At 33.6% G+C, this 27,904-nt stretch overlaps 4 protein-coding genes across 5 annotated transcripts; all 4 read left to right on the top strand.

Moving 5' to 3' along the window:
- Positions 1-2,464: 2,464 nt before the first annotated feature.
- LOC110719463 (tetraspanin-10-like) lies at positions 2,465-8,842 on the top strand. Its single transcript, XM_021898414.1, has 11 exons — positions 2,465-3,234; positions 3,530-3,642; positions 3,752-3,806; positions 3,900-3,955; positions 5,793-5,840; positions 6,017-6,065; positions 6,152-6,235; positions 7,501-7,568; positions 7,907-8,032; positions 8,127-8,202; positions 8,402-8,842. The coding sequence occupies exons 1-11, from the start codon at positions 3,172-3,174 to the stop codon at positions 8,465-8,467; spliced, it is 804 nt and encodes a 267-aa protein (XP_021754106.1). The 5' UTR covers positions 2,465-3,171; the 3' UTR covers positions 8,468-8,842.
- Positions 8,843-9,918: 1,076 nt separating this feature from the next.
- On the top strand, positions 9,919-12,340 carry LOC110719461. The gene is made up of 2 exons (XM_021898411.1): positions 9,919-10,166; positions 10,606-12,340. The coding sequence occupies exon 2, from the start codon at positions 10,797-10,799 to the stop codon at positions 11,934-11,936; it is 1,140 nt and encodes a 379-aa protein (XP_021754103.1). The 5' UTR covers positions 9,919-10,166; positions 10,606-10,796; the 3' UTR covers positions 11,937-12,340.
- Positions 12,341-12,435: 95 nt separating this feature from the next.
- On the top strand, positions 12,436-15,633 carry LOC110719462. Of its 2 annotated transcripts, XM_021898413.1 has the most exons (7): positions 12,436-13,213; positions 13,793-13,923; positions 14,025-14,117; positions 14,200-14,430; positions 14,907-15,062; positions 15,211-15,304; positions 15,506-15,633. In XM_021898413.1, the coding sequence occupies exons 2-7, from the start codon at positions 13,801-13,803 to the stop codon at positions 15,511-15,513; spliced, it is 705 nt and encodes a 234-aa protein (XP_021754105.1). In that variant the 5' UTR covers positions 12,436-13,213; positions 13,793-13,800; the 3' UTR covers positions 15,514-15,633. The 2 variants fall into 2 exon arrangements, with proteins under 2 accessions (XP_021754105.1, XP_021754104.1); XM_021898412.1 differs by having other exon boundaries at positions 12,436-13,923.
- On the top strand, positions 15,535-16,150 carry LOC110719170. Its single transcript, XM_021898075.1, has 2 exons — positions 15,535-15,540; positions 15,794-16,150. The coding sequence occupies exons 1-2, from the start codon at positions 15,535-15,537 to the stop codon at positions 16,148-16,150; spliced, it is 363 nt and encodes a 120-aa protein (XP_021753767.1).
- Positions 16,151-27,904: the final 11,754 nt, after the last annotated feature.

Raw genomic sequence — 27,904 nt, 5'->3', positions numbered from 1 at the left:
AGTCATATTTTCATTCCATGTATATCTACATGTACTCATAAATTATCATATTATAGTGACGTATTTTTCTATTTGAATCCACCATATTTCTCCACCATATCATAAATTAAAAAAAATTAATATTTGAACCCACTATATTTCTCCACCAAGTTTAGTTACGTGGGGATAATTTTCACCATATCATAAATTTTTAAAAAAAATTAATATTTGAACCCACCATATTTACAGTTACGTGGAGATAATTTTTGGATAGTAGGATATTTTTATAATTTGAACCAATTAAATATCTTTTTGGAGATTTATCTTTTCCTATATTTTTTTGGATTTCTTATACTCGCAGTATTGATTTAATGAATTTATCTTTTTCTATATTGTACTTTATTTTTTTCCATTAAAATAATTTAATTCGTGGATTATAATCTACGTGGCATTAAAATTTTAGATATATCAAATCTAATTCGTTACTTTTATCTAGGTGGCGATATAATTTTTTAATTCAAAAATAAAATACACATCTTTTTCTTATTGGTCGAAATAATTATATTTCTTACGTGGCTCTCCGAATGCTCTCCAAAAATGCCTACTTTATTTATATACTAGGTTAGAACCTGTGCGATGTACAGTTTATATAAAATCTATTTTTATAATTTGTACATTTAAAAAAAATAGAAAAATATAAATAAGAATTATGAACCTTGTACAAAAATATTTGTAATTTTATAGTTTTAGATTTTCATCAAAATTATGATATAATACCTGTCATCGCGTAATACATATTTCAATATAGGAGTCCATTTATTAGTGTGCTATTTACAATTGTTTCATTTTTTAAAGATAAATTGATAGGTTGTAGTTGTAATGTAGAAGCTTCTAATATTTAAATTTAGGAATTTTTAAGTACGATAGCTCCACAAAAAAAAAAAAAAAGGTTTAATATGTGAGTGACATGTGGACAATGATGATGTCAGCAATGTTTTGTTTTAGTAATATTTAATAGATTAGATTTTGATTTTTTTTTCAAATAATTTCATTCCACGGATGCGTTTTTTTTATATACTCTTTTTCCTTTTGTTTTTGACATGAGACTGGCTTTCTTTTAGTTGCACAATTTGATTTTTAAGCTCATTTATTAATTATTATGTTTTTTTTAAGTAAAAACTATATAAAAAATAATATACAAAAATACACATTGAAACAAACAAATAATACGGTGTAGGCAACTTGATTACATATCTCACATGAAAGTTATTTAAAATTGGGCAAAAAATAACCAACGCCTCAGGGGCGTTGGATAAAAAGATAACTAAAAGTAGAAATATTAAGTTAACTTGAAATAAACATTAATTACACCGATCGACACGTGATTTTGGCATGCATTACCAAATTAATTAGGGGTGTTTGCGGTGCGGTTTGCATTTTTTTCAAACCGCACTTATAACCAAACCGCACCGCAAAATGCGGTTTGGTGCCGTGCAGTTTGCGGTTTAGCCACATTTAAAAAAAAATATAAATATTTTTTTAAAAAAGATTTTTTATTTCATTTTGTGAATATTAATTTATAATTTAAATATTTAACTCTTTTTTTAACTTTTAATTAGCTAATAGTAAAAAATTACATCATAATTTAAGCTATTTTATATATTTTTAATAGAAATAGTATAAAATTGGTATAACGGTTTGCGGTTTGACGGTCTAAACTGCAAATCGCATTAAAGTGCGGTTTGGTCATTTTCGGAAACCGCACCGCAATTTTCATATCGCAAACCGCACAAAACTGCAAAATTGCTGTTTAGTATGGTCTAGACTGCACTCTGAACAACCCTAAAATTAATACTATCTTCGTTTCTATTTGTTAGTCCTATATATTGTTTTGGGTGTTTTAAAAAGATCTACCCATATTGAATGTATTCCATTTTTGACTTGGGTTTTATTTCCTATTTTATACATATTAAATTCTGATTGGTTAAATTAATTTATTGTTGATTGATGACATGACTCTAAGTAAGGAATCCCTCCCTTAAATTATGCAATTATGGCTGATGCTTTCCAAAAAAATCAAAAAATTTAAATAAAGCAAAACTAATTATGAAATGTTTTTGTACTTTAATGTTAGATTCCAAATATTTTTTTCTTCTTATTTTATGCGGTTGATTGCATATGGGACTATCATATGAAAGCGGAGTGAGTAGCATTTTATGAAATATTTTAAAGGGTTATCTAACGCCCTGGGAGCGTTTGTTAGGGCTATTCATCGGTCCAAGACCAGACTGGACCGGAAATTGAATTTCAAGAACCGAAAACCGGACCAATTAAGCTAGGACCGGACCCGGACCGGACCGGTTTGGATCGATTTTAGAATTTTTATAAAAAAATTTCCTAAATTTTAAATAATTTATGGAAAATTCGAAAAAAAATAATGGAAAACAATATTTTAACGTCTGTTTTTGTATATTTAGTTCAAAAAACCTCATACGACTAAAGTTTTCCAAACTTGTTAAGGATAATCTTAATCATCATTAAAGGTATTATGTATAATTTTAAGCAAAAAAAATCAGTTCGGTCCAAGACCGGTTCTATATGGTCTTGGAGCGGACCGGAAAATAAATTTCTCGGCTCGGAGACCGGATCGATTGATTTGGTTTGGTCTGGTTCGGGGTCGGTCTGGACTGGTCTGATCTATTTTTCAGTCCGGATTAATTTTTAAACACCCCTAGCGTTCGTTAGCAAGATTCTTATTATAGATCAATTAAAATACTCCGTATCCATATATAAAAAATCAATCAAGATTCAAGACATTTAACAAATCGGACTTACCCTCATTAACAAAAAACACACAGTCCCGTCAAAAAAAAAAAAAAAACAAAAAAAAACAAAAACAAAAAAACACATCTAGATTCTAGATGTACCATTCCCGCTATTAATATAATGACTAAAATACCCATACTTCCAAATTCCTTAACATACCCCTTTGTTGTTCCTTCTAAGTTCCAAGTTACAGACTTCTACTTGCAGTACAATGCAAGCGCCATCAAACAACAAGAAAACAAGTTGAAAAAATTTAATTTTTTTTTGGATCCATCTCAATTTCTATTCTAATCTCTTCTATTCAACTTATAATTTAATTAACTCAACGGCTTCTTTCCATTTTCTCTCTCTTCTGTTTCAGAGAAGATGGGTTCTGAAGGTGCAGGAACTAGCACCTTTGTCATTAAATGGATCAACTTTCTCACCACGGTAATACTCTACTCTTTATTTACCGGCCACGGCTTGAATTAGTCGTCACGTTGATAGTGTAATTTAAATTAGTAACGCACCAATTAAGCCGGACCGAGTAGGGACTAGGGAGCATTTCTGTATGTGTTTCATACTTTCATATTCTGATTATTTGATATGGGTTTCTATTATTGGGAAATGGGTTTGTTTTGAATCTGGTTAATTTTGAAATCTCTGCTACTTTTGGGTGTTATCAATTCAATGCTAATTTGTGAATTGGGTTTTGCTTATATTGTGATTATGTGATGTGATGCAGCTTATAGCATTGGGAGTAATTGGATTTGGAATATGGATGAGCAGTCATACTGATGGTTGCAGAAAATCTCTCACTTTTCCTGTTCTAGGCCTTGGTGCTATCATACTTGTAGTGTAAACCCTTGTTAATTTCTTCATAATTTTCATTTTTTTTAATTTTTATTAAAAAATGCATATTTGGATATCTATGATGATGTATTTTAAATCCCTTTTTGGATTACAGATCATTAATTGGGTTAGTGGGAGCCTGGAAGAACAACTCAATCTTATTATGGATTGTATCCTTTGTCTTGAATTCTTAATGAATAAATAGGGTTGATTTCATTGTTGTTGCTGTTATAAGGTTTCCTTGACCTTTGTTCTTTTTTCAGTACTTGATACTGTTATGTTTGATACTCATCGCCATTTTGATCTTCACCGTATTGGCGTAAGTATTTTTCTTCCGAGTGTAATTCTTTGTTTCTTCAATTAGCTTAAGTTAGGCATTAATAAGGGTTGATGGTAGCTTTGTGTTAGAATGTTAGCACTATAGCTATTCATGTGGTGAGAATTTGTTTGTTTCGAGTCTTTGTTTATGTATGGACTATTGTCATTATCGGTACATTGTAGCTGAAAAACTTTACCTTGTCAGCACAATTTAGCTGGTTATTGATACTTGGAAGTTATGAACTCTTGCCAGATGGTCATCTTACCTTTTATGTCCACTTGATGTCAGAAAATTGTAAGAGAATTTCACTTGAAAAGCTGTTTGGATTCTGTAAAACCTCAGTCAAGTAGGAGACGAGTGGGGGAAAATCTTGTTCTTTTATTAGAATATTAGTCTAAATAAGTGCACAAATGGTTTCTTCTATAAAGCAAGCTCAGAAATGAGAGATTATGGCTGGAAATGAAAATATCAATGCTGATCAAAGCGGTGTGTTATGATGGTGTAGATAATTGTGCTGTCTAACAGGCTATTTTTTGTGGTTGAACACTTCCTTTGGACGGGGTAAATAAGCTTTGGATAAAAAGAAAATAAGGACACTTGTTTATTGGATGTACAGAAATGGAAGTTGTGAACCCTTCTCTAGGTCATCATGATTTATCACTTTAGCTCCTTTCTATGTGTGATAAAAGTAGCCTTTGTATAGATATATCATAAAAGTACTATCTTTCTTATCTATAGTCATTTGTTTGCTTCTTTGGTAAAAAAACCCTATATTGATGACTTGTTCAACAAAAATTTTATAATAAATTTTCAATACCAATCCTTTAAGAGATAGAATCAGAAATGAGGTTATTTGCAAGAAAGTAGGTGTGGCAGGCATTGCAGACAAACTAAGGGAAAGTCTCCTGCCTTGGTTTGGGCATGTAAGACGGAGACCCGAGGGTGCTGGTGCACCAGTACGAACAGTGAGACCATGGAGGGGTTAAACGAGGGAGAGGAAGATTGAAAATGACTTGGTTGGAAGAAGTTAGGAAGGATATGAAGTATATGGATTTGCATGAGGATAAGGCATTGGATCGTAAGGGTTGGAAAAGGAAGATTTTTGTCGATGACTACACGGAATAACCACTTTTGGTTCATGTAGCCGACCCCATTTATGGGATTAAGGCTTTTATTGATTAATTGATTGATTTTCAATACCAATCCTTTCCTATTTCATGTTCCCAATTGTTTATCCTTAATATGTTGCAATGCAACTATACTCATTTTCATTATAGTTGCTTCCGTTTTTTTTGGGCTCACTCTGTCTTTCTACCTCTTTTATTTTCTTATTATAAAAAATGTTCCTACCAAACTATACAATTAGATTCCAAACTCTTTAGGTCTTCTTCTGAATCTTCACTTGGTCAATGGGTAGTTGGCTTTGTAGGTTGGTGAAAAGGTGGATAACCTGGCTGCAGTAAATAACTTGATTGTTCTCTTTCTGGATTTTAAGTATTAATTAAAGATATGTTTAGTATGATGAGAAGATCAGGAAGGAAAGTCAACTGTTATAGTTTAAAACTTAGAGGTAGGCAATGAGATTATGGGATAACTTTTGATGTATTAGATAGTTAGGCCAAAACAATATATTAAAAATGTATTTTTAGTGAGGAATTTATGCAGTTGATAGCTTCTACTGAGAAGGGCTTTATTTGGTTTCCAAACTCCTAATGTTGTTTGTAGTGCCTTTCCTTTTTATAGTGATGTCGTTGGTTTCTAGATGATTATGTATATTCTCAGTTTCCTTCTCACGTGTAAAATTAAGTTCTGAGGCAAATGATTCTTTATGTATCAGATTTATTGTGACAAATAATGGATCAGGACACAAGGTGGCTGGATTAAGGTAATATCCTAGACCCAGGTTCTGCTTTTTAACCTTTAGTTTTGTTGTGGCAACAGTCTAATGTCAAATTTAAGTGGAATTTTGTGGATACATGCCTAAATGTGGTCAAAACTGTTAATTTGCTTTGATATTTTACTTTTGTTCAATTACTCTTGTTCCTATTCTTATCTCATCAGATATAAGGAGTATCAACTGCATGATTACAGTTCGTGGTTTCTGAAGGAAGTAAGAATTCTGGGCTTACAAACTTGGGGAGAGATACTGATTATGGATGACAACTTGAGTTACATAGCTAATTTAATTTCTTTCAGCTAAATAATACCCATAACTGGAAGAATTTGAAGGCCTGTCTTGTGAAATCGAAGGACTGTGCTAATCTGTCCAAGAAGTACAAGGTCTGTCTTCCATATTCCTTCTTTAACTGTTAAGTTATATTCTTTCCATCTCAGAATAACAATGCACAAACTTTACGGATTTGTGTGTATAACTCATATTTACTAGTTTTTGGTTTTTGGATTTCAGATTTTGAATTTGTATGATATAAGTTGTACAATGAACTGAAAATTAGTAGACATGACACATGAATTAGCCGCACAAATTTTGAAACTTGTGACCAAAAGCTGGGGAACTACTGTCTAGTTTCCAAAAACTTGTTTTTAGTTTTCAATAATTGAATACTCGTTACAATAACAAACCAACCTTAAGAGGATGGTAAATTAAGAGAGTAAGCTAAAAATAGTATTCCCTATGGCTTATGCGGTCAAATGTTTGAGATGATATTATAAAAATAATAGATTAAAAGGTTTTACGCATTGAACAATTGAAAATTCTTGATCTTTCAATGCAAAATTAAGAGTCAACAGTAGTTGCTCAATTTCTCTTTTTCTTTAAAATCTGTATGATGACAATGAACAGGGGATGCCATTCCATGTCTAATCAAAGGTTATGGACTTATAATATTTTCTAGAAGAGTGGAGAACCTAATCCTAATTTCTTATCGGTGGAATAGGGAGCCACAAAGTGATTTGATCCCAGGTCTTTGTTACACTTTAAGACTATAATTGTCTAAGCTAGCTGACATCCACTAATCCTAAGTATGGAGTAAAATATACTTGGGTTTTCCTAGGAAGCTTCCTGATCATTTGGGGTTTCTGATTTTGAATCTATATAATTCACACTATATAGTAGATCATTGCAGACTGACGCATGACTTAGGTTTGTGAATTGTGATAGACCATATAACTTTACTGATCTTTACTGCTCTTAATTGAATCTGTGTTTTATGTAAACAAAGACAAGCAATGACTGTCCAAAATCCATATACTAGCATGTCTCAGTTTGGCAGGATTATTAGTTTTATGCATTCCAACAAAATGTTTATAATTCTGACCACAATATTGATCACTACTTCAAGTTAAGCATATAAATATTTTTGTGAATGTGCTTGTTGAGATGATTATGATAATCAGTACATCATTTGAAAAGTTACCAAAATTATCAAGTTTTAACATGGTGCCAAATATAAAATGTAACTTTGTATCAGAGGGAGTTTGGAAATAAGGGGTTTTCTTGCACTGATAGATATAAAATGTGATCTTTTGGAACGGGGGATGCACAAATTACTATTGTGTTTACAATAATCTTTTTGTATCCAGTACAGACTTTGAAGAAGTATAAAGCAGCAAAACTGACCCCTATTGAGGCTGGTTGTTGCAGGCCGCCATCTGAGTAAGTTTCCAATACTCTAGTTTCAAAATATTAAAAGCAAATAATTTTATCTTCCCCTTCTCCATTTTCAGTGGCAACAATTATCGAAAATTGTTTCAAATTGAAATTACATTCTTTCTTCTTTATCTTTGACTCGTATTACCTGGGATTCGCTGGAAGCTGAACTCAGTTGTTGGAACTTGGAATTATTCATCATGCGTTTGTTGAGATATTTCTTGTTGCTTTTGTATATTGTTAAGCATCATTGACCAAGTACTCAATTGCAATAGATGTGAGGGATGTCTGTGACACAGCTGTAGCCTAGCGTTTTAAAAGCTTGTTTTCTATCCACCTGTTAGGTGTGACTATCCTGCTGTCAATGCTTCATACTATGATCTGAGCTATCATCCGGCTAGTTTTAACAAAGATTGCAAGTTGTACAAGAACAAGAAGACCATTAGATGCTACAATTGTGATTCCTGCAAGTAAGTGTAATTCACCTTAAAATTCTTGCGTATCTTTTTCCATTGTAACTCGATTTGTTTGTCAATTATAATGCGTTTGCTTGTACTTTTTCAGGGCAGGAGTTGCTCAGTACATGAAAACTGAGTGGAGGGTGGTTGCAATATTCAATGTAGTCCTTTTCGTTGTTTTGGTAAGATATAGAAGTCAAATACTACCCACTTAATGAATCTACTCGTACATATTTTCTATAGCCTAATACTAGCTTGTGTGCATAATAAATAAGTTTTTGATCTCCAAGCATAAACATGCATGCATCATCATCATATAGGACTAGAAACGAAATGTCTGCTCTTTTTCTCATTTCTTGCTTCCACTTTTTCTTGTATCAGTCAATAGTGTACTTTGTGGGATGCTGTGCAAGGCGAAATGCGGCCTCTAGTTGCTCGAAAGGTTGATGAAAAGACCGTGATCAGTTACAGGAATTGAACAAGAACACAATCAAGCTTTATATTGTGAAGATTTGAGAAATCTTTTCATTTGATGTATAATTGTTCTCGCTTAGTATATTAGGCTCATTCAAAACACTCTAACCATTATTTTAGGGAAAAAAATTGAGAGAAATGACTAATTTACTAAGATTATAGATCAAGGGTATTGATCTTAGTATTTCAATGGCTACATTAAACTTATAGTCGTAAAATTTTCCATCACTGTATTATTCTTTCGCCTTTGTTCTTTTGGGCATCCATTATGTGTTAAATTCATTGTTCACTGTGGTGTTCTCTTTTCCATATGCTACATTATTTAGGGAAAGGGTGCGAAAATTTTAGACAAGATGAATACGTTAGCTATGAAACATAACGATCCCACTATCTTGAATTAAGTCATTATCTATCCTGCATTTGGAAAGAAGTTGTACTGTCAAACTAAGATAATATAATAAGGATACATTTGTAAAGTTGTTTATGTTTTTAATTAAATGATTAAAGACATTGTGGCACCTAATTTGAGATGTGTATTACATAATTATTGTCTTTAATGATTAAATTTTGTCATTAAATTGTTTACTGACATTATGTCATTATTGACCGTATTGTTATGATTTTCATCAAATAGTGAGTCACATAAGACTTTAGGTCTATCAAAATTTAAAAGAGACTTGAACTCAAAAACACTTTAAGGATATGAAATATAAGTATATTTTTTAAGGACTACTATCTAATGTTTCATCTAGAGTTCTAGACCCATACAAAGGATTGTCAGTTTGTCATTACTAGATTTGCTACACTACTTAGACTTGACAAAATTGAGTCAAACTCAATTATTTGACTTGAATTATTTTGGTATGAGACTCGAATTTATCCAAGTAGAATCCCTAACTTGAATTGAATTGATTTTGGCCGAATTAGTAAGCCCGAACTGAAACAATCTAATAGACTGAAGATCAATGTAGTAGATGAGGTTTCAGGTTTTGGGGACAACCCCCATCACTTTAACCAAATAAGCTAGTTGACATCCACATGATGACTTGATCATGTCTCTTGTGACCCTTGTTTAAATTGTCTCTCTTCTGCTCATTACTTGAGAGTCAAACTTAGAATAGCTCTGACTTGACTTATTAAAGTCTCAAATCAATTCAAACTCGCATGAACTAGCCTTGATTGTGCTCATTAAGATAAGTATAGTATAAATTACTAAAACCGTCTAGACTATTTTGATACTTCGTATAATTATTCAATAATTTAGGATTGTTACTAGTATCAAGGTTATGAATAATTTATGAACATAAAGTACAATCGTATAAATTGGAATTATTTGCATTAATGACGATATCAAATCAAAAATCGAAATTACCCAAACGGCCAAACGCACACTAAACTTGAATCGACCCGACTCAAACCGGTCCAAATGACCCTATTGCCAAGTCTACCACAAGCTCTACCGCTCTAGTCCTCTACAACATACTTACAGATTCAGATCCCGATTTCGAACCTGAGCAAAAACACGCCAACACTTGTCCTCTCTTCCTAAATTTCTGCATTTATGCTAAAACCCCTAAAACCCCAGTAGCACACATTTACTCTAAAATCCCCGATTCAAAAGTTCTTCCCAAGCACCCACTTATCAGTGATTTGTGGGCATACATTTTGCCAGGTTTAACGATCTTCCACCTTCTTCTTGTTTTTTACTCATTAGTGGAATATTTCTATGCTTGATGCTCTTTGTTATATTGCCATTTTGTTCTTGTTTCACCCATTTCTGTGATTCATAGTTTTTTCATTAATTTGTTGGTATTTGATTGTTAAATTTTGCTCCTTTATTAATTTTATATGGGTTTAGTGATGTTGCCAATTTCATGCATATTTACTGTTCGATGAAATGCCCAAGAGAATAGACGTTTGGTTGAATATTTAATGTTATTGTTTGCTTTTGTTGAAGGAAGCTATATTTTTGCATAAAATTCATTGATAATTAAATAGAGCTTGTGAAATTTCTGAGTAGATGATCAAATTTTGTATTGAAAATTTTTCTCTGGGTTTCTAATGCTTCTGTTTTAAGATGTCTGAAGTATCTGCTCCTATGTATATTGCAGAAATGCGGGGTTTGATGACCTGATTCAATATCCTTCTTCAGTAAATTGAGTAATTTTGAGTTGTCGAATTTTTAAGGAAAAGTAAGCTCTGGGGAAGTAAGCTTTAGCAAAATTTGGCAGTCATATGCTTGCTCTTCATTGTGTTTTTTTGTTCTCTCGGTCCTAGTTGTAGTAATAAATAGGATGATGCGATGGAGGAATTACTAAAGAACCCGGTATTTGCAAGCCATCTTCTTGCTGCTTCAGGTTCTGTGGCAATAGGCACTGCTCTATCTTACCCTCTGGACACTGTCAAAACTCTCATCCAAGTTGGTGCTAGTTCCAGCAAGAAGTTAACTGCCACTCAGGTTTTGGAAAGGGTTAAATCTGTATCGGGATATCCAGGTTTGTACTGTGGTATTGGTTGGCTAACTGTGGGAAGAATCACAGGTCTGGGTGCTCGATTTGGGGTCCATGAATTTTTGACAGCCTTTTATAAAGATGGTCGGATTGATAATTATGTTTATGTTTCTGAAGCCCTTTTATCGGGAATTATATCTGGGGCCTTAGAGTCTTGCCTGAACTCTCCATTTGAGATGATAAAGCTTCGAAAACAGGTTGCTGCAGCTATTCCTGTACCTAGCTCAAGTAATGCAGCTACAAAATCTGCTGCAGCTCCCATGATTTCAAGGTTACTACCTGGATATATTCCCAATAGTTTGGCATTGGATCGTACTGTCAACTTGTTATTTGTTTTATCTTCAAAAAATCATAACATGTCCGAGGCCTTGAAAAATTATCCATGGATGATGACTGGCTCTGGTAAGCCACCTGATGTCACTGATGTTAGACGACCGCAAGATATTGTCAGATTAGAAGGATGGCGTTCTCTCTGGAGAGGCCTTCGAACAGGTATAGCACGTGATTCTATTTTTGGTGGCGTTTTTTTTGGCAGCTGGCAATTTCTGCATCTAGCAATGCTTGATTGGAAGGCTTTTGGGATGGATCCTCCTCCAGAAACAAATGATGAAATCGGCCCTTTGTCCCCTTTAGTTGTTAGCCTGTCAGCTGGATTTTCTGGGTCAATGGCTGCTGCTGCTTCTCATGGTTTTGATACCTCAAGAACCCGTTCTCAGTGCATTGTGCTATCCAAGTATCTGGCTAAGGAGAGGAAATTTTTAAAATGGAGCCAGCCTGGGAATTGGTTTGAAAGAATTGCTGGGATGCATCCGTCAGATCGCAATCTTCTATTCCGGGGAATTTCTGCGAGGATGGCTCGGAGTGGTTTGGCATCATTTTTCCTAGTAGGGACTTACTATATGGCTGTTGACTACCTTATTGCTAAGTCATAACACCTTGATTATGGAATACAAGCTATGGAGCTATGCTTCCAAAAGATAATCTAGAGATTGTTTCTCTGTCACGATATGTGACCTTAAGCCATACCATGAAGAAAAAATTCAGTACATCTTGCAATCTTTCTTACAGCTGGAGAAAAAAGGGAGCTGTTTCTTAGTCACAATTCGCCAGATATTTTGCTAATTTATTTCGGTGACAAGTTCCTTTAGCTACCTGTATTGCCTAGCTATTGGTGACGTAAATTATCCATTTGCTTTGTGCTTTCAAGTAAGCTAAATACATTTAGTCATTTACATTGGTATTTTGATAAACAGATGTTCCAGATAGTTGGAAAGTCATTGAAATTGTTGTATAAACAATCAATTAGCTCATCATTATTTCATTGTTCATCTTTTAACTTTGACAACTATCCTTGATTGATATAATGCTCTCTGCTGGGCATTTGCAGCTCTTTCTTTCTGTTGTTATCTGTAGGAAATGGGATTTAGTTTATTGAATAAGTATACCATCATTCAGATAGATTGCTATTCTAGGGAGGCCATAATACGTGCAAGTGTGCAACCTTTTTCTTGGCTTGCAGAGGCAAGGTGAGTATAGTCTGGTGAGCATTTCGAGCTTGCATTGAGATTATGGATTTACTTTCTTACAGGTCTAAAGAATTGTTATTGAATATTAATGACATTATTGGAAGTGGGTGGAGAGAGATAATAATAATTAAAAAACAAAAAAAAAAAAAAAGAAGATAAAATGTTATGATAAAGAAAGATATATAATTGATGTAATGGAGGGATGCAAGGGGGATTTTTTTATTTTTTTTTTTATTATTTTTTTTATACCATTAGCTTTTAATTAAAAGGAAAGAGAGTAATGTGAAGTTTATTTGTTTGTGATGGGGGGAGTATATGCCATGTTCTGTTTGCTAAAACTCTAAGAGTGCTGAATACATCTCTACAATTGCAATTAATTTTTTTTGTTCTTCTGTGAATCTGGTATGAGTGAATCACATTTGAGTTACATTGTATCTACCAGTTATCTTTTGTTTCCTAATTTTCAATATTTCATTGACTAAACAGTAAGATCTCTTCCTTATTGAGCATATAGGGCTTTTGTATATACCATGGAATATGCCTAGATGCTTTGAATTGTTTCATATATTTATGCTTTCCCAATTCGGTTGCCTTGTACTTTATCCCTATTTGCAAACTTTTGCTACAACTTTCACTCTCTCATTCGCTATTGAGAATTGTAGGTTGGATCTGATCGCTAAGTGGTATGTGCTTCTTTCCCCTGCTGTACTGCAAATATCATTGGTGATGCTAGTATTGTTATTTGCATTGTTATGAATCTCGTTGTGTTGTACTTGATCCGAAATTAATCAACCAGCATGTGTGTCTAATTGCCTCACTACTCTATTAGAGATTATCTCTTACTCTTGTGTCATTTTTGTTTACATCTTTGGGTTGTTGTATATTCTTCTGTTACTCATGTTGCTGAAGTTTTGGATATATGATTAATAGTCAAGCTTCTTATTATATGTTCCTATAGACAATAAATGTAATTAAAATGACATTCTCTATAGAAAGCTCAGATATGTTTCATATGTGGAACTATCTCCTGCCACACCAATGTAAGTATGCTTTCATATTTTGGTGAACCTTTTCAATCTACTTTTATCAAACATCCTCGTAGAATTCTCAGCTACAAAAGCAGCAGAATACCAGGGTTCTAGAAAGAGTGTCTGGAGAAGCAACAAAATTGTTTTGTTTCTTTTTGTCTTTATTTATAAATTTTTGTTTTCTTTCTAACAGTTTTTGTTTTCTTTCTAACAACTTTTGTTTACATAATACAGCTTCAAAGATGATTTTGAAAGCTATATACAAGTACATTCTTGTAATATGTTTCCTTCTGTCAAGTTTTGAGGCTGCTTCTCTTGAATTTTCGAGGAAAGGTGGATCAGGATCTGCTGTAAAAACATTGAAGGTTGAAGTTTTGCACTTATTTCTATAAAACTTGGTTAAGGCGTCAACTACAATCATTCTTTAGATTCTAAGTGTCATTTATTTTAGCTGGATGGTGTACAGACTGTGTACGGGGATACATATGACTGTATAGATTTTTACAAGCAGCCAGCATTCAATTATCCTCTCTTAAAAAATCATACTTACCACCCACAGGTGCTTTTCTATCTTAATTGCTGCTGTTCCACTAACTCCATATTCAAATTTCTATTGACTTCTCCATATTATATTTGTGCAGACAAAGCCTACTGCTAGGCCTAAACAGATCCAAAACAACAATATCTCTTTGATGATGAATGAAAGACCAACTGACGTGTTCCGCTTAAAGGATGGAGGCTGCCCTCCAGGGACGGTTCCCATTAGAAGAGTTAATGAAAAAGATGACCTTTTACAAACCAATGTGCTTCCACACCAGTCTGTGGAAGGGGTGAATCCCAATCGTGGAACTGGATACATATCTGGAACTGTTGTGAGTTTTAAGCTGAAATATAGGAAATCAATCAAGTGATCACTACTCATTTCTTTCCAAATATGTATATGATCTGCATAGTGTTCAAGTGTGTCTAGGTCTTTTCACAGATGTTTACAAGAAGTTTAGCACCCCTTCCTCCTCTCTGTTGCCCAGAAAATGAAAATTGTCCTTCCACTTTTTATATTACTTGTTCTGTGACTTTATTCCCTTAATATGCTTACTATTTTTACAGTATAATACTATTGTTTAAACTTTTTTATAACGATACTCTATCTGCACTCTATAAATCTATCATGCTCTTTTAGGCAAGGGTATGCCAAATATATAAACATCTAGAAGGAAATTATTATATGATCCTGTTTATTCTTTTGCTTGATCTTTTGTGTTCTTTTATGATTAATTGACATGGGATTTTTCCTTCACCTTGTTGGATATGGAATTATAGCTGATTTGTATTGTACTTTGTGATTTAGTATGCACTTGGTCAAACAAAAAGCAATCCCTCGAAGAGTTATTATGGAGTTGGTGGTGTTTTTAGTGTTTACAACCCAAGAGCTCTACCATCCCAGTACAGTTCAGCAGAAATCATTCTCAGGGGTAGTAGTGATTCCATAATTGCTGGGTGGACAGTAAGTGATCTGATTTTGCATTTAATTGTTTGTTATTTGTTATTTATTCCCTTTTGAAGCTTTTACTTAGCTGGTTAAGGAGGACATCTGCTTGCACCGTCTAGCAGAAGAAAAAAGAGGTGAATCTACTTGTTTATTTGTATTGCAGAAATTACAGGAGCAGTTTTTTCCTTTTGCTTGTTTCCCTGGTTTATCCATCCAAGTACAAAGACAACCGGACAAGGTTCTTTATATATGCAGTTGTAAGTCAGGGCTGACATAACTAATCAAATTTCTTATTCAAATGACCTTCAGAGAAGTCACTTTTTGAAAGAAAAAGATTCTATAGGAGTATGTTAACAAAGTCAGTCCACTCTATAGATTATAATGGCTGAAGAAAAGTATGCTGATATTAAAGAGTTTATTGACCAAATTGCTAAATTATTCTATAAACATTTCCACAGGCAGGTGATTTACGCTGTTTCAGTTCTGAATGCGGGTACGTCATTGTCAGATCGGATATCCCTATAGACTTTGCCTTTCACCCAATATCAAAAAAGGGAGAAAAAGTTTACATAAACAAGTTTTTTGTTTATCAGGTAAATTTCCAAATTAAAACACTTAGTAATTGTATGGTAAGAAACAGGCTGCATTATTGGTGTTCAATGTGAAAACACTTTGTTCCTTTTCTAATTTCAGTTTTTATGAATTTATAATTTTCTAATGCCATATTCCAACCATATGCAATATAGGAGAAGCCTTCTGGAGATTGGTGGCTTGAAGTGGGAGATACACATCCATTCGCGCTTGGGTTTTGGCCACAGAGGATCTTTCAAGGTCTGAAAGCGCCAGCAACTTATGATGCATGTGGAGGAGAAATAAGCTCAATAGCAACTCTGCCACCTCCTGAAATGGGAGCTGGTTCTTATCCTGATTTTACTCCTGCTTTGCTGGTTGATTCTTATTGCAAAGATTTTGTCGTGGTGGATGAAACCTATACTGTTGTCGATGTTGCTGATTCTGAAACCTATGAAAATAACGCTAATTATGGTGTTTACGATACTCATATGAGGAATAAGCAGCATGTAATCACATTTGGCGGTCCGTGATTTTTTAGGTATATTTTGAAAAGGAAATTTAATATCTGGGTTTATTTACTTTGGTTAAGATTGATGAAAAGAAAGATGTGAATTTGAGCTGATCCATAATAATCTGTTGCTCTTTTGTTTTCTTAATTTTCATCTACCAAATTTAGCCATTTACTCCATAATTTTTTAAAAGATTTTAGCCAGTTATTGGTATAATCGTATCATGTCAATTAGTATAAGGTAGTTCTGAAGTATGGAGTATGAAGATACCGTGGACTTTATAACAATTATAAGGTCGTGGATCAATGCATCAAATGGAAATTGTTGAGAATTCTGCAGTGTGAACTAAATAAACCCATTTAACAAAAGGCTCAAGATGGGAGTCATTTTGGTATCCAAACAGATTATATATGTTCATTCCTATATATGAAATACTATTGGTCATGTAAAGATAAATTTTACAATACCAACAATTAATATGCAACGACTAGGAGTAATATACCAGAATTTCAGTACTGGCAAAAGATAATCTTTACCTCTGTACTGGCCAAAGATGATGTCTTTAGTCATCTGCATAGACCATGCAACATAAATAAATTAAATATCAAGATGCAACTTTAGCTGCAATTCTGCAACATTAGCACGAAGACGTTAAAGCATTCCCTACAAGGGCAAGGCACTACTGATGATCTATGAAGCTATGGAGTTTGATTACCGTGATGGCTTACTAATGTTGGGCGTGGACTAACAAAATTGTATTTGTTGAAAGCCTGACAATTTCCATATCATGCTTTTCTTCGGATTTGGATATGGATAGACTTGGCCATTTAACCTTTGTGATGGATATTATGGAGTAGGTGTAATTGCCAAAACTATTGGGACTGGTTGATACTTGTATAATTTGGATACTCCATGAATTTAATTTAATTGTACATTTGTTCATAGTTCTCTTTTTTTTAGGGCTTGTTTACCATATGTTACAAGTTCAAAAAGAATTTTAATTCTGAAAAAAAAGGCTTAAATAATACGTTGTACAAACTATTGTCGTACTCACTAGCCTCCGGTTGTTTACATAGTTTTATTATATTAGTTGTACGCGCGGACCTCCCAACGTTACTGGTGTAATTTAACAGGAAAAATTGGTAAAATAATCCCAACTTTCACGTATTTACTTTAAATAATCCCAACTTTGGATTATTTTCAAATAATCCGGACTTTGGGGGTCATCCGCTCAAAATGGTCCCAAGTGACCGGTAATCGAATAAAGAGGTAATTTTTTTTTGGTTTTAACGTGTCACCGCATGATTAGCTAAAAAAAAAATTTCTTTTTAAAAATTTAAACAATAAAATCAGCCCCAATAACCCACAACAACCCCCACCGCTAGCCGGATATTCGGCAGCCTTCTCCCAACGCTCAGGTATCCCCCGCCCCAAACCGCCTGTAATACCCCGTATTTTGATACGTATTTTCTAATTAATTAATTAATTAATCATTATTTTCTGAAAAAAGGTATTTTAGTAATTTATTTTACTATTTGAATTTTGAAGCCAAAATGATATTTGAATTTTGGCGCCAAAAGTATTTTAAAAACTTAGTTATTATTTTTGGATTTTGGATAAGATTTATTATCCATTTATTTTATTTTAAAAAACCGAATTATGTATATATATATATATATATATTTCAGATATTTTAATTAAGCAAATTATATTTTATTATTTAATTAAGTGGTCCGAAAATTCCTAATAAATAGCTAGGGATTTCGGATTTTCCTAGTGTGGAAAATTTGATTTTCTTAGTTAATTTATTTAGTGAATAATTGGTATTCTCTTAATTAATTATTTTATACAAAATATATTATTTATACAATTATTTTTAATCCCTTAAATTTAGAAAAATATTTCCCTAAATACTACATAGGGTGTCCGAAAATTTGAGCTATGGAAGCTCAAAAATTTCAGCCACCATGATGGATTTTTGGGTGAATTATTTTGGTAATTTTTATTTTTAATTATCTCCCTTAAATCTATTATTTTCCTTAATTCTTATTTCCCATCTTCTAAATATTTGATCATCTTATTTCCCTACCTTTTATCATCTTTGATTATTCCCCAAGCAAACTCCTGTTGCCATATTTTTTTTCATGACAACATATTTTCCTTAATTTTATTATTCTTAGTCACCTTATTATTAAACTTTCCATAATTCTTAAACTCTCTTCTCCAAGTAATTTCCTTAATTCTTTTTACCATAATTTTTCCTACATTCTCCTACCATAATTCTTGCATGAGCTAGCCTATAAATACCCATTGATTCATGGCTAAACACTAACACCAAATTCTCTAATTCTCTCTAACTCTCTTCTCTTTCTCTTGTTCTTGCGCCAACCACCAAACACCACAACCACCACCTCCGGCTGCCACCTGCCACCGACCACCACCTCTGGCTGCCACCTATCGCTGACCACAACCACGACAGCCACTAGCTGCCGCCACATTCTTATCCATTTTTCCTTGGTTTTCTACCTCTTCTTCTTCTCTTCTCTAATTTAATTAATTATTATTATTATGGGGGATTTATAAATATATTATGAGTAGTTTTAATTAAATAAAATCAGATTTTTATTCAAGTTTATGAAAAATAATTTAAAAGGTTCATGTACATATAGTTGGGGGTTTTTAATTTAATCGATGTGATTATTTGTTAACCTTATATTAATTAAGGTTATATTTATTTGTAGGGTGTGTTTGATCGAAGTTCTTGAAAGTTTATTTTTGTTGCTAGTAATGATCAAATGTATGTTTAGGTGGCTAGATACCTTTGAAATTTATTGGATTGAATAAGCATGTTCTATATGATTTTTATAAATTGAATTGAATTATGATTTATGAAATAAAAGCATGTTTAAAAATTGGTTTTGATAAATAAATTGGAGGATTGATTTTATATCATGTTTTGAATGATTAAAATTATTTATCATGGTTTTAAAGGTTTCATTTTGAAAGCATGTTGAATTAAATATGTTGGGTTTTGCGGTGTTCGACACCGCGCGGAAACAAAACCCGATAACCGGATCGAATCGCATGCATAATAATTACAACATAAATAAAAGCATGGAAATAAACATAAACATAAGAGAAGAGAAGAGAAAGAAGAGGGAGAAAGAATGTTCACCCTAGTAGCGTGCTTCGCTCAACTGTTGAGCTCGAACTTGAAAGCTTCAAGTTCCGCAAGTGCGAGAACTTCCAACGGCTCACACCCTCGCTACCGAAACGTAACTGGTCCCTACCTCGAAGCTTAGTCAAGGCTAGACCAAAAATAACTTAAGAGTTTACGAACAAAGGTTTTCTCGCTTGTGGAGATCCCTTAGAGTTCACCAACTCAAGTGAAGTTCCCAATACCTAATGGTGGGTATTTATAGGGCAATCTCCCCAAGAATTCTCATCATCTTTCAATGTGAGATAGTTGGTAAAAGGCAAAATAAGATTTAATTTAATTCCAAATTAAATTAAAAAGCCAAAATAATCATCAAACGACAAGTGGCGCAATGAGAGAAAAAGAGTAGGTGAGGACCGTAAGGGGAGGACCACCTTCCCCTTGCTCCCCAAGCCACCCCTTCACAAAACGGGTGCAATAGGATGGCGCCAAGTGGCAGCCCGCCTTGAGCACCAAGGCAGCCATGCTGGCGCTTAGTTTCTCAGTTGGGCCTGCCAGCTAGGCCTTCCCGCACCAACCCGGAACAGCAAGCCTCGCAAATGCGGCAGTTTTGTTGTTGGGCGCTGCTACTGCTACGCACCAAGCTTGGTTCTAGTAGCCTGTGCCTAGCGCGCCTCGTTGCTAGCTCTCGCATGCTCGTAGGCTGCTGCTTGCTTGCGACATGGCCTGCCAGCCCAGCCACGCATGGTTTTCTCGGCCATGCTGGCGAGCCTTGCCTGCATGGCTACTCGCCCAGCTCGCCTAGCCAGTGCATGCGATGCATGCTGGGCTTTCGGCCAAGCCTTGCCTTGCGGCATGGAGCCCGACTAGCCATGCTAGCCTACCTAGCCCTCGATTGGCTAGGCCATATCGAGGCTAGGATTTTCACGCGCGTTGACTTGTTGTTTGCCTGATTTTTCCGTCTCGTCGACTCATAAATTCGACTCGACTTTCAACGCTCGGCTTCGACGCTCTGAGATCGGTATCCGACATCTTAGTTCGTAAAATCTCTATTGACTCATTTAATCCGTCGGATTAATTCGTCACTTCAGTTCGGTTACATGATTGGGTGTGACCCGAAGGGTTCAGTCAAGATTAAGCTGTAATATTAAGTATTCATTAGTATTAATGATCGGAAGCGGCCTCTAGCTAGACATTCCGATCACTTGACCTCACTGAATAATTAGCTTTCTAATTAATTTCGAACCCTCAATCGGAATAATACACTGGTTCGAAGGACACTATTCCTTTCAAAAAAGAAAGGAGTTTTGAGTTATTGAATTGGAAAAAAGGATTTATTGAATTATTATTATTAAAGCTTTACAAGCATGTTGATAGTAATCCCACTTTGCGGATTTGGTTGATAAGACTTTGGACTTTGCATGACTGAGTCTTTCCTCAAGAATAGCCTTGAAATAGTAGGAGACTAGCTTGGGGGGTGCACACTTGGGTGAGGAATTGGATTTTTAAAAAGGAATTGGATTTTAAAAGGAATTGGTTTTTATTAATGAATTTTTGAAATATTGAATTATTGGAATTGGTTTTGGAATATTGTGTTTGGAATTATTGGATTAATTATTGGAATTGATTTTTAAAAGCATGTTTGCAAATAAAATTGAGTTTACTTATCTTGCACTTATCGTACTCAGCATATTTTGCTAATCCGTATTTCCTATTTGTTTTGGTTCGCCCTGTTTACCTTAATGGTAAGCAGCGTTGACTATTTTCTGATGGAGTCAATATTTGAGCATGTGGGAGTCCCGGGATGTTCTTCACCTAGATTAGGAATGTTGGTCCTTGTTTATTTATGAGTACGCATGACAATGGTTCTATTTATATCTATTATTAATAAAGAAATAGTTTGAGTTTCCGCTGCAAAGTATTGGTTTTGGTTAGTAGTTTTTGGTAGCCTTGCGTAATCACGCGGCGGTAATACGCCTAAGTCTATCTCTACGGTATAATTATACATATTATACTGGTATTTCCGTAGAGGAAGATTTGAGGGTGTTACACCGCCGCAGCCAGCTCCCCTCCCCCGTGCCGGCACTCCCTTTCTCGGCAAACCTTCCCCCAAAACCACCAAACCCGCCCACTTAAAACCGCCCGAAAATCTAAAAACTACCTTCCCGCCGCATAAACCCCCAACCGTCCCTTCCCCCACCACCGGGACCCTAGCGCTAGGGTTTCGATGGTGGGGGAAGGGACGGTTGGGGGTTTCATGCGGTGGGAAGATAGTTTTTTAAGGATTTCGTGGGATTTTACGGGTTGGGGTTTGGTGGTTTTGAGGGAAGGGGCGCCAGGAAGGGGAGCTGACATAGGGTAAGGGGAGATGCCGACACGGGGGAGGTGTTCTCGCCGTCGCGAGGGTATAGGAAGCGGTCTTGACCGCCGCAATGGTGGTGAGGAAGGTGGTTTGTGGGTGGAGCCATGGATGCTAACAGCTTTTTGGTTTTTTTTTTTATAATTTTTTATAAATTTTTTTTCAACCAATCACTAGGTGACACGTGTCACCATAACCTGTTATAACAGGTTGGGTAGCCGGTTAAGACCATTTTGAGCGGATGACCCCCAAAGTTCTGATTATTTAAAAATAATCCAAAGTTGGGATTATTTAAAACGAATACGTGAAAGTTGGGATTATTTTTACCAATTTTTCCAATTTAAAAAATGATATTTGAAAAATATAACGGTTTAATAGTTTGTGTTAATTTAAGTTTACAAAATTACTTGTATATGAAATTATAGGATGATGTTATTGTAGAAAATGACTATTAGGCTAATAACAATGACTATTATGCTATTATAAATAGAGCTTGTTTGAATTTTTATTATTCTATATTTCTATACACAATTTTGCAGAATTAGATATAGTAATTTGTGCTAAATTGAAGTTAAACAAATTCTGATAACTTAGGATTCGTTTGGCATCATTGTGGTTTTCTGTTTCTATATCCATGGATAAAAAAAAGATCTAATTGATAGAGAGGAAGCACCGTAAAGATCAATTAATGAGGTTTTGGTCCAATACATTAAGAAAAGAACTGATTACTTATGCGTATATAGAAATATAAGATAGAAAAAGTTAGGAATTAACTTATGTAATAGAGTCGATCCACTAAGACTGAGGTTTTGAGCGGCGGTGTAGGATCAAATCCCAAAGATAGTAAGTCTTTTCTTTCTTACTTATGTTTAGGAAGGAAAGCTTTTTTCAAAGATTCTATATAAATTTCGATATAAAACCGAGATAGTTACCTTGCGGAAAATACGAAGGATAGGAGTAAATATCCGTGTTTTCTTCTTCTGCAGGTGGGAGAAAAGATAAACTGAAATTGATTCTTAATTAAATCAAAATGAAAGTTTGAAACTCATGTGATTAACCTCCTTTGGTTCCTCCGAACAGTGGAATATAGATCTATAAGAAATCGCATTTGGTTTAATGGGACACCAAAAGAATTGATTGCGGAGCCATATGAGGTGGGAAACTCTCACGTACGGTTCTAAGAGAAGGAGTTGACCCTCCTATTCTGACCGGGGAGAACAAGCCATTCGACAGGGAGATTCTGAAATTGCGGAGGCTTGGTTCGATCAAGCCGCCGAGTATTGGAAACAGGCTATAACGCTTACTCCTGGGAATTATATTGAAGCGCATAATTGGTTGAATATCACGGGGCGTTTCGAATAAAAGAAGAAAAATTCTTATTATTTCTAATTTTTTTGTTATTTGTTCGAATTCTTTTTGGTCTTTTTGTAAAATAAAATAAAACGGAATCATTTTTCGAGGAAGAACCAATCAAAGAATTTTATTATATGCCTTTTCCGATCATTCTAGTTTGGCTGGTATTTCGTAAAGATAAAGAATACACAGATAGAGTACAAAATCGATTTATTTCTTTTCGTCTATTTGCTATTAATACAAATAAATTACTATTTAAAATATAAAAAATATTAATAAATAATGAATAATATTTCTATATCTAGATATAGAAATATTATTCATTACTCGAAAATCGTAATTATTCTAAAAAAAAGAAAATACTAAAATATTCGAAAAATGTCGAATGACTATATACGGTTTCTTAGTAATAACTAACAACTGTTTGTGTGATTTTTTTCTATTTTGAATAGAGTATTTTTGAATAGAATCTAAAAAATTCCTATATTCTATGTAAAACATTAAATAGCTATAGGGGCAGGATCATGTGAGAACCAAGGCTTATATGATAATCTTGTCAAAATGAGAACCAATCTCATGCCATCCATTTCATTAAATCTGACGAAACACATTTTGCATAGAAAATTGAAGAAAACAGTCAACCATAATGCACGCATTCCATAAATTGAAGAGAGAGAAAATCTTTTGACCCACCTCTTTCTATTTTTCAGAAATTCTCCCATCTTCCAATGTCATTAATGGTGGCAAACATCCTTTTATCATTTTGTTAATTTCGTTTTTTTTTTGGGTAAAGGTAGTATAAGATTTTTCTTTTGTTAATTTCGTTTTTTTTTTTGGTAAAGGTAGTATAAGATTTTTATTTCAATTGATTAGGACAATTAATTTTTGTTTTTTAAGATGTTATTATTGTATCAAAAAGACTTGTCGCTGTTTCAATTAAAAAATGTAATGTTACATTGAATTGTGTTGTCAACGTGACGTTAAAATGAAGTTGAAGTGTACGTTAATGATGTTTCGTAAAATATATCAAGTGTTTCAATTTATAATATTAATGTTTCATATATATTATTGCTTGTTTCATATAGTTGGGCTCTATATGAACTAGGTGTACTGTGATTTCTTATACCTTATCTGATGTTTCAAAAAATATACCTTATGTTTCATTTTATAGTGCTTATGTTTCATAAAATATATGTGTTGTTTCATATACTAATGATATTGTTTTATACATAATAATCATTGATGTTTCAAACATATATAGGAAATGAAATATTATATGAAACATCAATGATTTTTATGTATAAAACAATATCATTAGTATATGAAACAACACATATATTTTATGGAACATAAGAACTATAAAATGAAACATAAGATATATTTTTTGAAACATCAGATAAGGTATAAGAAATCACAGTACACCTAGTTCATATAGAGTTCAACTGTATGAAACAAGCAATAATATATATGAAACATTAATATTATAAATTGAAACACTTGATATATTTTACGAAACATCATTAACGACGTATACTTCATCTACATTTTAACGTAACGTTCGAATTTATGTGAACCTTGCATTTTACTGAACAATCTCTTGGTTTTCCAATGCAAGTTAACATGTTTCAATGCAATAAATAATAAAAAGCATGTAATAATGACAGCTTTTGACAGATTTTGTATCCCAATACAAAAAACAATATCATTAGTATATGAAACAACACATATATTTTATGGAACATAAGCACTATAAAATGAAACATAAGATATATTTTTTGAAACATCAGATAAGTTATAAGAAATCACAGTACACGTAGTTCATATAGAGCTCAACTATATGAAACAAGCAATAATATATATGAAACATTAATATTATAAATTGAAACACTTGATATATTTTACGAAACATCATTAATGACGTACACTTCAACTACATTTTAACGTAACGTTCGAATTTATGTGAACCTTGCATTTTACTGAATAATCTATTGGTTTTCCAATGCAAATTAACGTGTTTCAATGCAATAAATAATAAAAAGCATGTAATAATGACAGCTTTTGACAGATTTTGTGTCCCAATGCACAAAAATTAAAAAAAAATACAAACAATCATTACAATTAATGAAGGTGGCCCACGTGAATTCCCACTAATGAAATAATAAATCTGAACCATTCATCTAATAAAAATGAATGGTGTTAGATGAGTTCTCATTTTAAAATGGTTCTCACCTAAGCCATGGGTTCTCACATGATCCCATTTATATATATATATATATATATATATATATATATATATATATATATATATATATATATATATTTATATATATTTTCTTTTAATGTATTTAAAATACAAAATTTTGCTGCAAAACAAGCAAGCAATTGTCAAAAGTTATAAAGCATGTGCTCATACTCCCGGACTCGGGTCGGACTCGGTCGGACTTTGCGTAGGGTCTAAGTCCGATCCTCCTCGAATTCAGATTCAGATTTTTTTTATCGGATTCGGATTTGGACTAATTTTAAACAGATTCGGATTAGATTTTTTTTCTTTCGGATCGGATTGAACTCGGATTGAATTGCCATCCCTACATATTATAGTTAGAGATTTTTATGAAGATACATCTGCTAAGAAATGTTTTATGAATGGATTCTCATAAGAGAATGTATTTGGGTACTTGAGCAAGTTTAATATAGAAATGTACCTTTTTAAAGGTTAATATTACCAAATGTATTGCAACTGTACATTTGCAATGACTAAAGTAATGCAATGCCTAAATCTTACTAATATTAAATCAGGGTTAGCCTTTGCTAGATTTTTCCATTTGTTTTCGGCCAAAACTATATTTTTTGTTATTAACAATTAGTATGCGTTGAGAGTGAGGGATAGCTCTAAGTGGTTAGAGCTCCCCTCCCTGTTCCAAGAGATCTTAGGATCGATTCTCATGAACCCGCCCTTACAAAGGGAGTAAAAGACAATGATAAAATTAGTATTTTACAATACTCTTAATTCTAAAGACTACAATTGTAGTCCCAATTTAAAGGAAGAAGGTGATATGTTCAAAGAAGGGGAGTTTTAGGTTAAGGGAAAGGGAGGCAAAAGAAGAGAAGCGAAATTTTTTTCGTATAAAACAATGAATTATATTGGTTTGATAATTTGATTAATTTGATAATTTGATTAATTTGATAATTTAATATTCAAAGTTAATTTTAAGATTCCAAATGAATTCTAATATTCATAATATTCCGATAGCATTGTAAATTATGTTTACATAATGCTATTGGTTTGATAATATTGGAAATGCTTTGTTTCCTTGTTTCATTGATATATATCTATTCAACAACGTGGATAAATCATTAATGAGATTTTAGAGTTGAATTATAATCAGGCCTTAGAAAATAATATTTTAAAGTTTTTAAAATGTGTTACATACTTTATTTTGACATGTAGGGTTACAGATTGTGATATGTGTGTAGTCATTTCATGCTTCATAGAATTTTGGTTTTTGTTTGTTATTATTATTATTTTTGTTAGGTATTTGTGCTAAAGAGTAATATGAGACAAGAAATCAATTACAAGAAATTAGGAGAATATTCTATCAATGCAGCAGGTTTAGTGTGTGACTGGCCACACGGTGTGGTTTGCTAACACACAAGTAACCCATGGCTAAGTAACCCCTGACTGACCTAGTAATCGCTGATCAAGTAACCCCTGACAAACCTAGTAACCCCTAACCGACCTAGTAGCCCCTGACCTAGTAACCCCTAAGTCAATTAGTATACACAAAAATGTATACTCGCAATTAGTCTCAACCGAAGCATCGAGAAATGTTTTTGTCATCACTGCCTCAACAATATCCAATCAAGTCAAATCAAATTAAATCTTACCACTACGATCTCCTATTCAATTAATTTTTAGGTCATAACTGATTCATTAATAAGCTATAAACCAACATTTCAACCTCAAAATCAGCTAATCTAATTCAAAAAAATGCACCTAAACACAAAAATAAGCTAAAAAAACTGAATAATCAAACAAAACTAAACAAATAGTTAGATCTCACATGTAGATTAATACATTAATCAAATCAACAAACATCTAACAAAAAACTGAAACAAATTAACAAACCTTAGATCAATCGCAATAAAAAAAAAATCAAAGACGAATCAAAATAGATTGGGAAAACTAAACGAGGACGCGAACTGGTTCTTTGGCCATTTTAGTGTGAACAACACCACCGAACCGCCGCAACACCATCAACCACCACTAGGGATGGCAATATTATATGAATATCCGCTTACCCAGTCCACCCGCTTTAAATAAATGGACGAAAATCCAAAATAAATGGATGAGAAGCGGGGACGGATGGAGCGGATGATGGATCGGATCGGATCGGATGTGGATGATACTCTACTTCACCCGCTAGCCATCCACCCACCCGTTTAACATATATATTAAATTTTTTATCTAAGAGTTTAATAATGAAATATGAATTGTTTAAGAAAATTACTTATATTTTTCTTGCAAATTGATTTTTTCAAACAATATGTTGTTATTGTTTCCTTTTATATTAATAAAATAAAAAACTATTGAATAAATCACCGAAATTAGAATTATGTGGATTTTTTTTCACTTTAAATACTCATCCATTAGTCATCCGCTCCACCCATTTCATCCGCGGATGATGGACGGACGGATATGGATGATAGGTAAAGTGGGTGACGGATGGATGTGGATGGAGTGATTGGAATAATGGATGGATGCGGGTGAAGCTCCACCTGATCCATTGCCATCTCTAACCACCACTACATCTTCGCCACAACACCACCGCACCGTCGCAACAAACCACCATCAACCACCACTCCACCTTCGCACCACCGCAACGGCTCTAATTGCAACAATTTAAGT

The sequence above is a fragment of the Chenopodium quinoa genome, unplaced genomic scaffold, assembly GCF_001683475.1.
Source record: "Chenopodium quinoa cultivar QQ74 unplaced genomic scaffold, ASM168347v1, whole genome shotgun sequence".
Taxonomy (NCBI): domain Eukaryota; kingdom Viridiplantae; phylum Streptophyta; class Magnoliopsida; order Caryophyllales; family Amaranthaceae; genus Chenopodium; species Chenopodium quinoa.
Note: the sequence above shows the minus strand (reverse complement) of the source record. Positions and strands in the feature narration are given on the sequence as shown.

Excerpts from the sequence above, each read along its gene's own strand:
- LOC110719463 (XM_021898414.1), top strand. The coding sequence starts at position 3,172 with ATGGGTTCTGAAGGTGCAGGAACTAGCACCTTTGTCATTAAATGGATC. Across the intron at positions 5,841-6,016 it reads CACAAGGTGGCTGGATTAAG|ATATAAGGAGTATCAACTGC; the intron begins GTAATATCCTAG and ends TTATCTCATCAG. Across the intron at positions 8,033-8,126 it reads TACAATTGTGATTCCTGCAA|GGCAGGAGTTGCTCAGTACA; the intron begins GTAAGTGTAATT and ends GTACTTTTTCAG.
- LOC110719461 (XM_021898411.1), top strand. The coding sequence starts at position 10,797 with ATGGAGGAATTACTAAAGAACCCGGTATTTGCAAGCCATCTTCTTGCT.
- LOC110719462 (XM_021898413.1), top strand. The coding sequence starts at position 13,801 with ATGATTTTGAAAGCTATATACAAGTACATTCTTGTAATATGTTTCCTT. Across the intron at positions 13,924-14,024 it reads CTGCTGTAAAAACATTGAAG|ACTGTGTACGGGGATACATA; the intron begins GTTGAAGTTTTG and ends GATGGTGTACAG. Across the intron at positions 14,118-14,199 it reads ATCATACTTACCACCCACAG|ACAAAGCCTACTGCTAGGCC; the intron begins GTGCTTTTCTAT and ends ATATTTGTGCAG.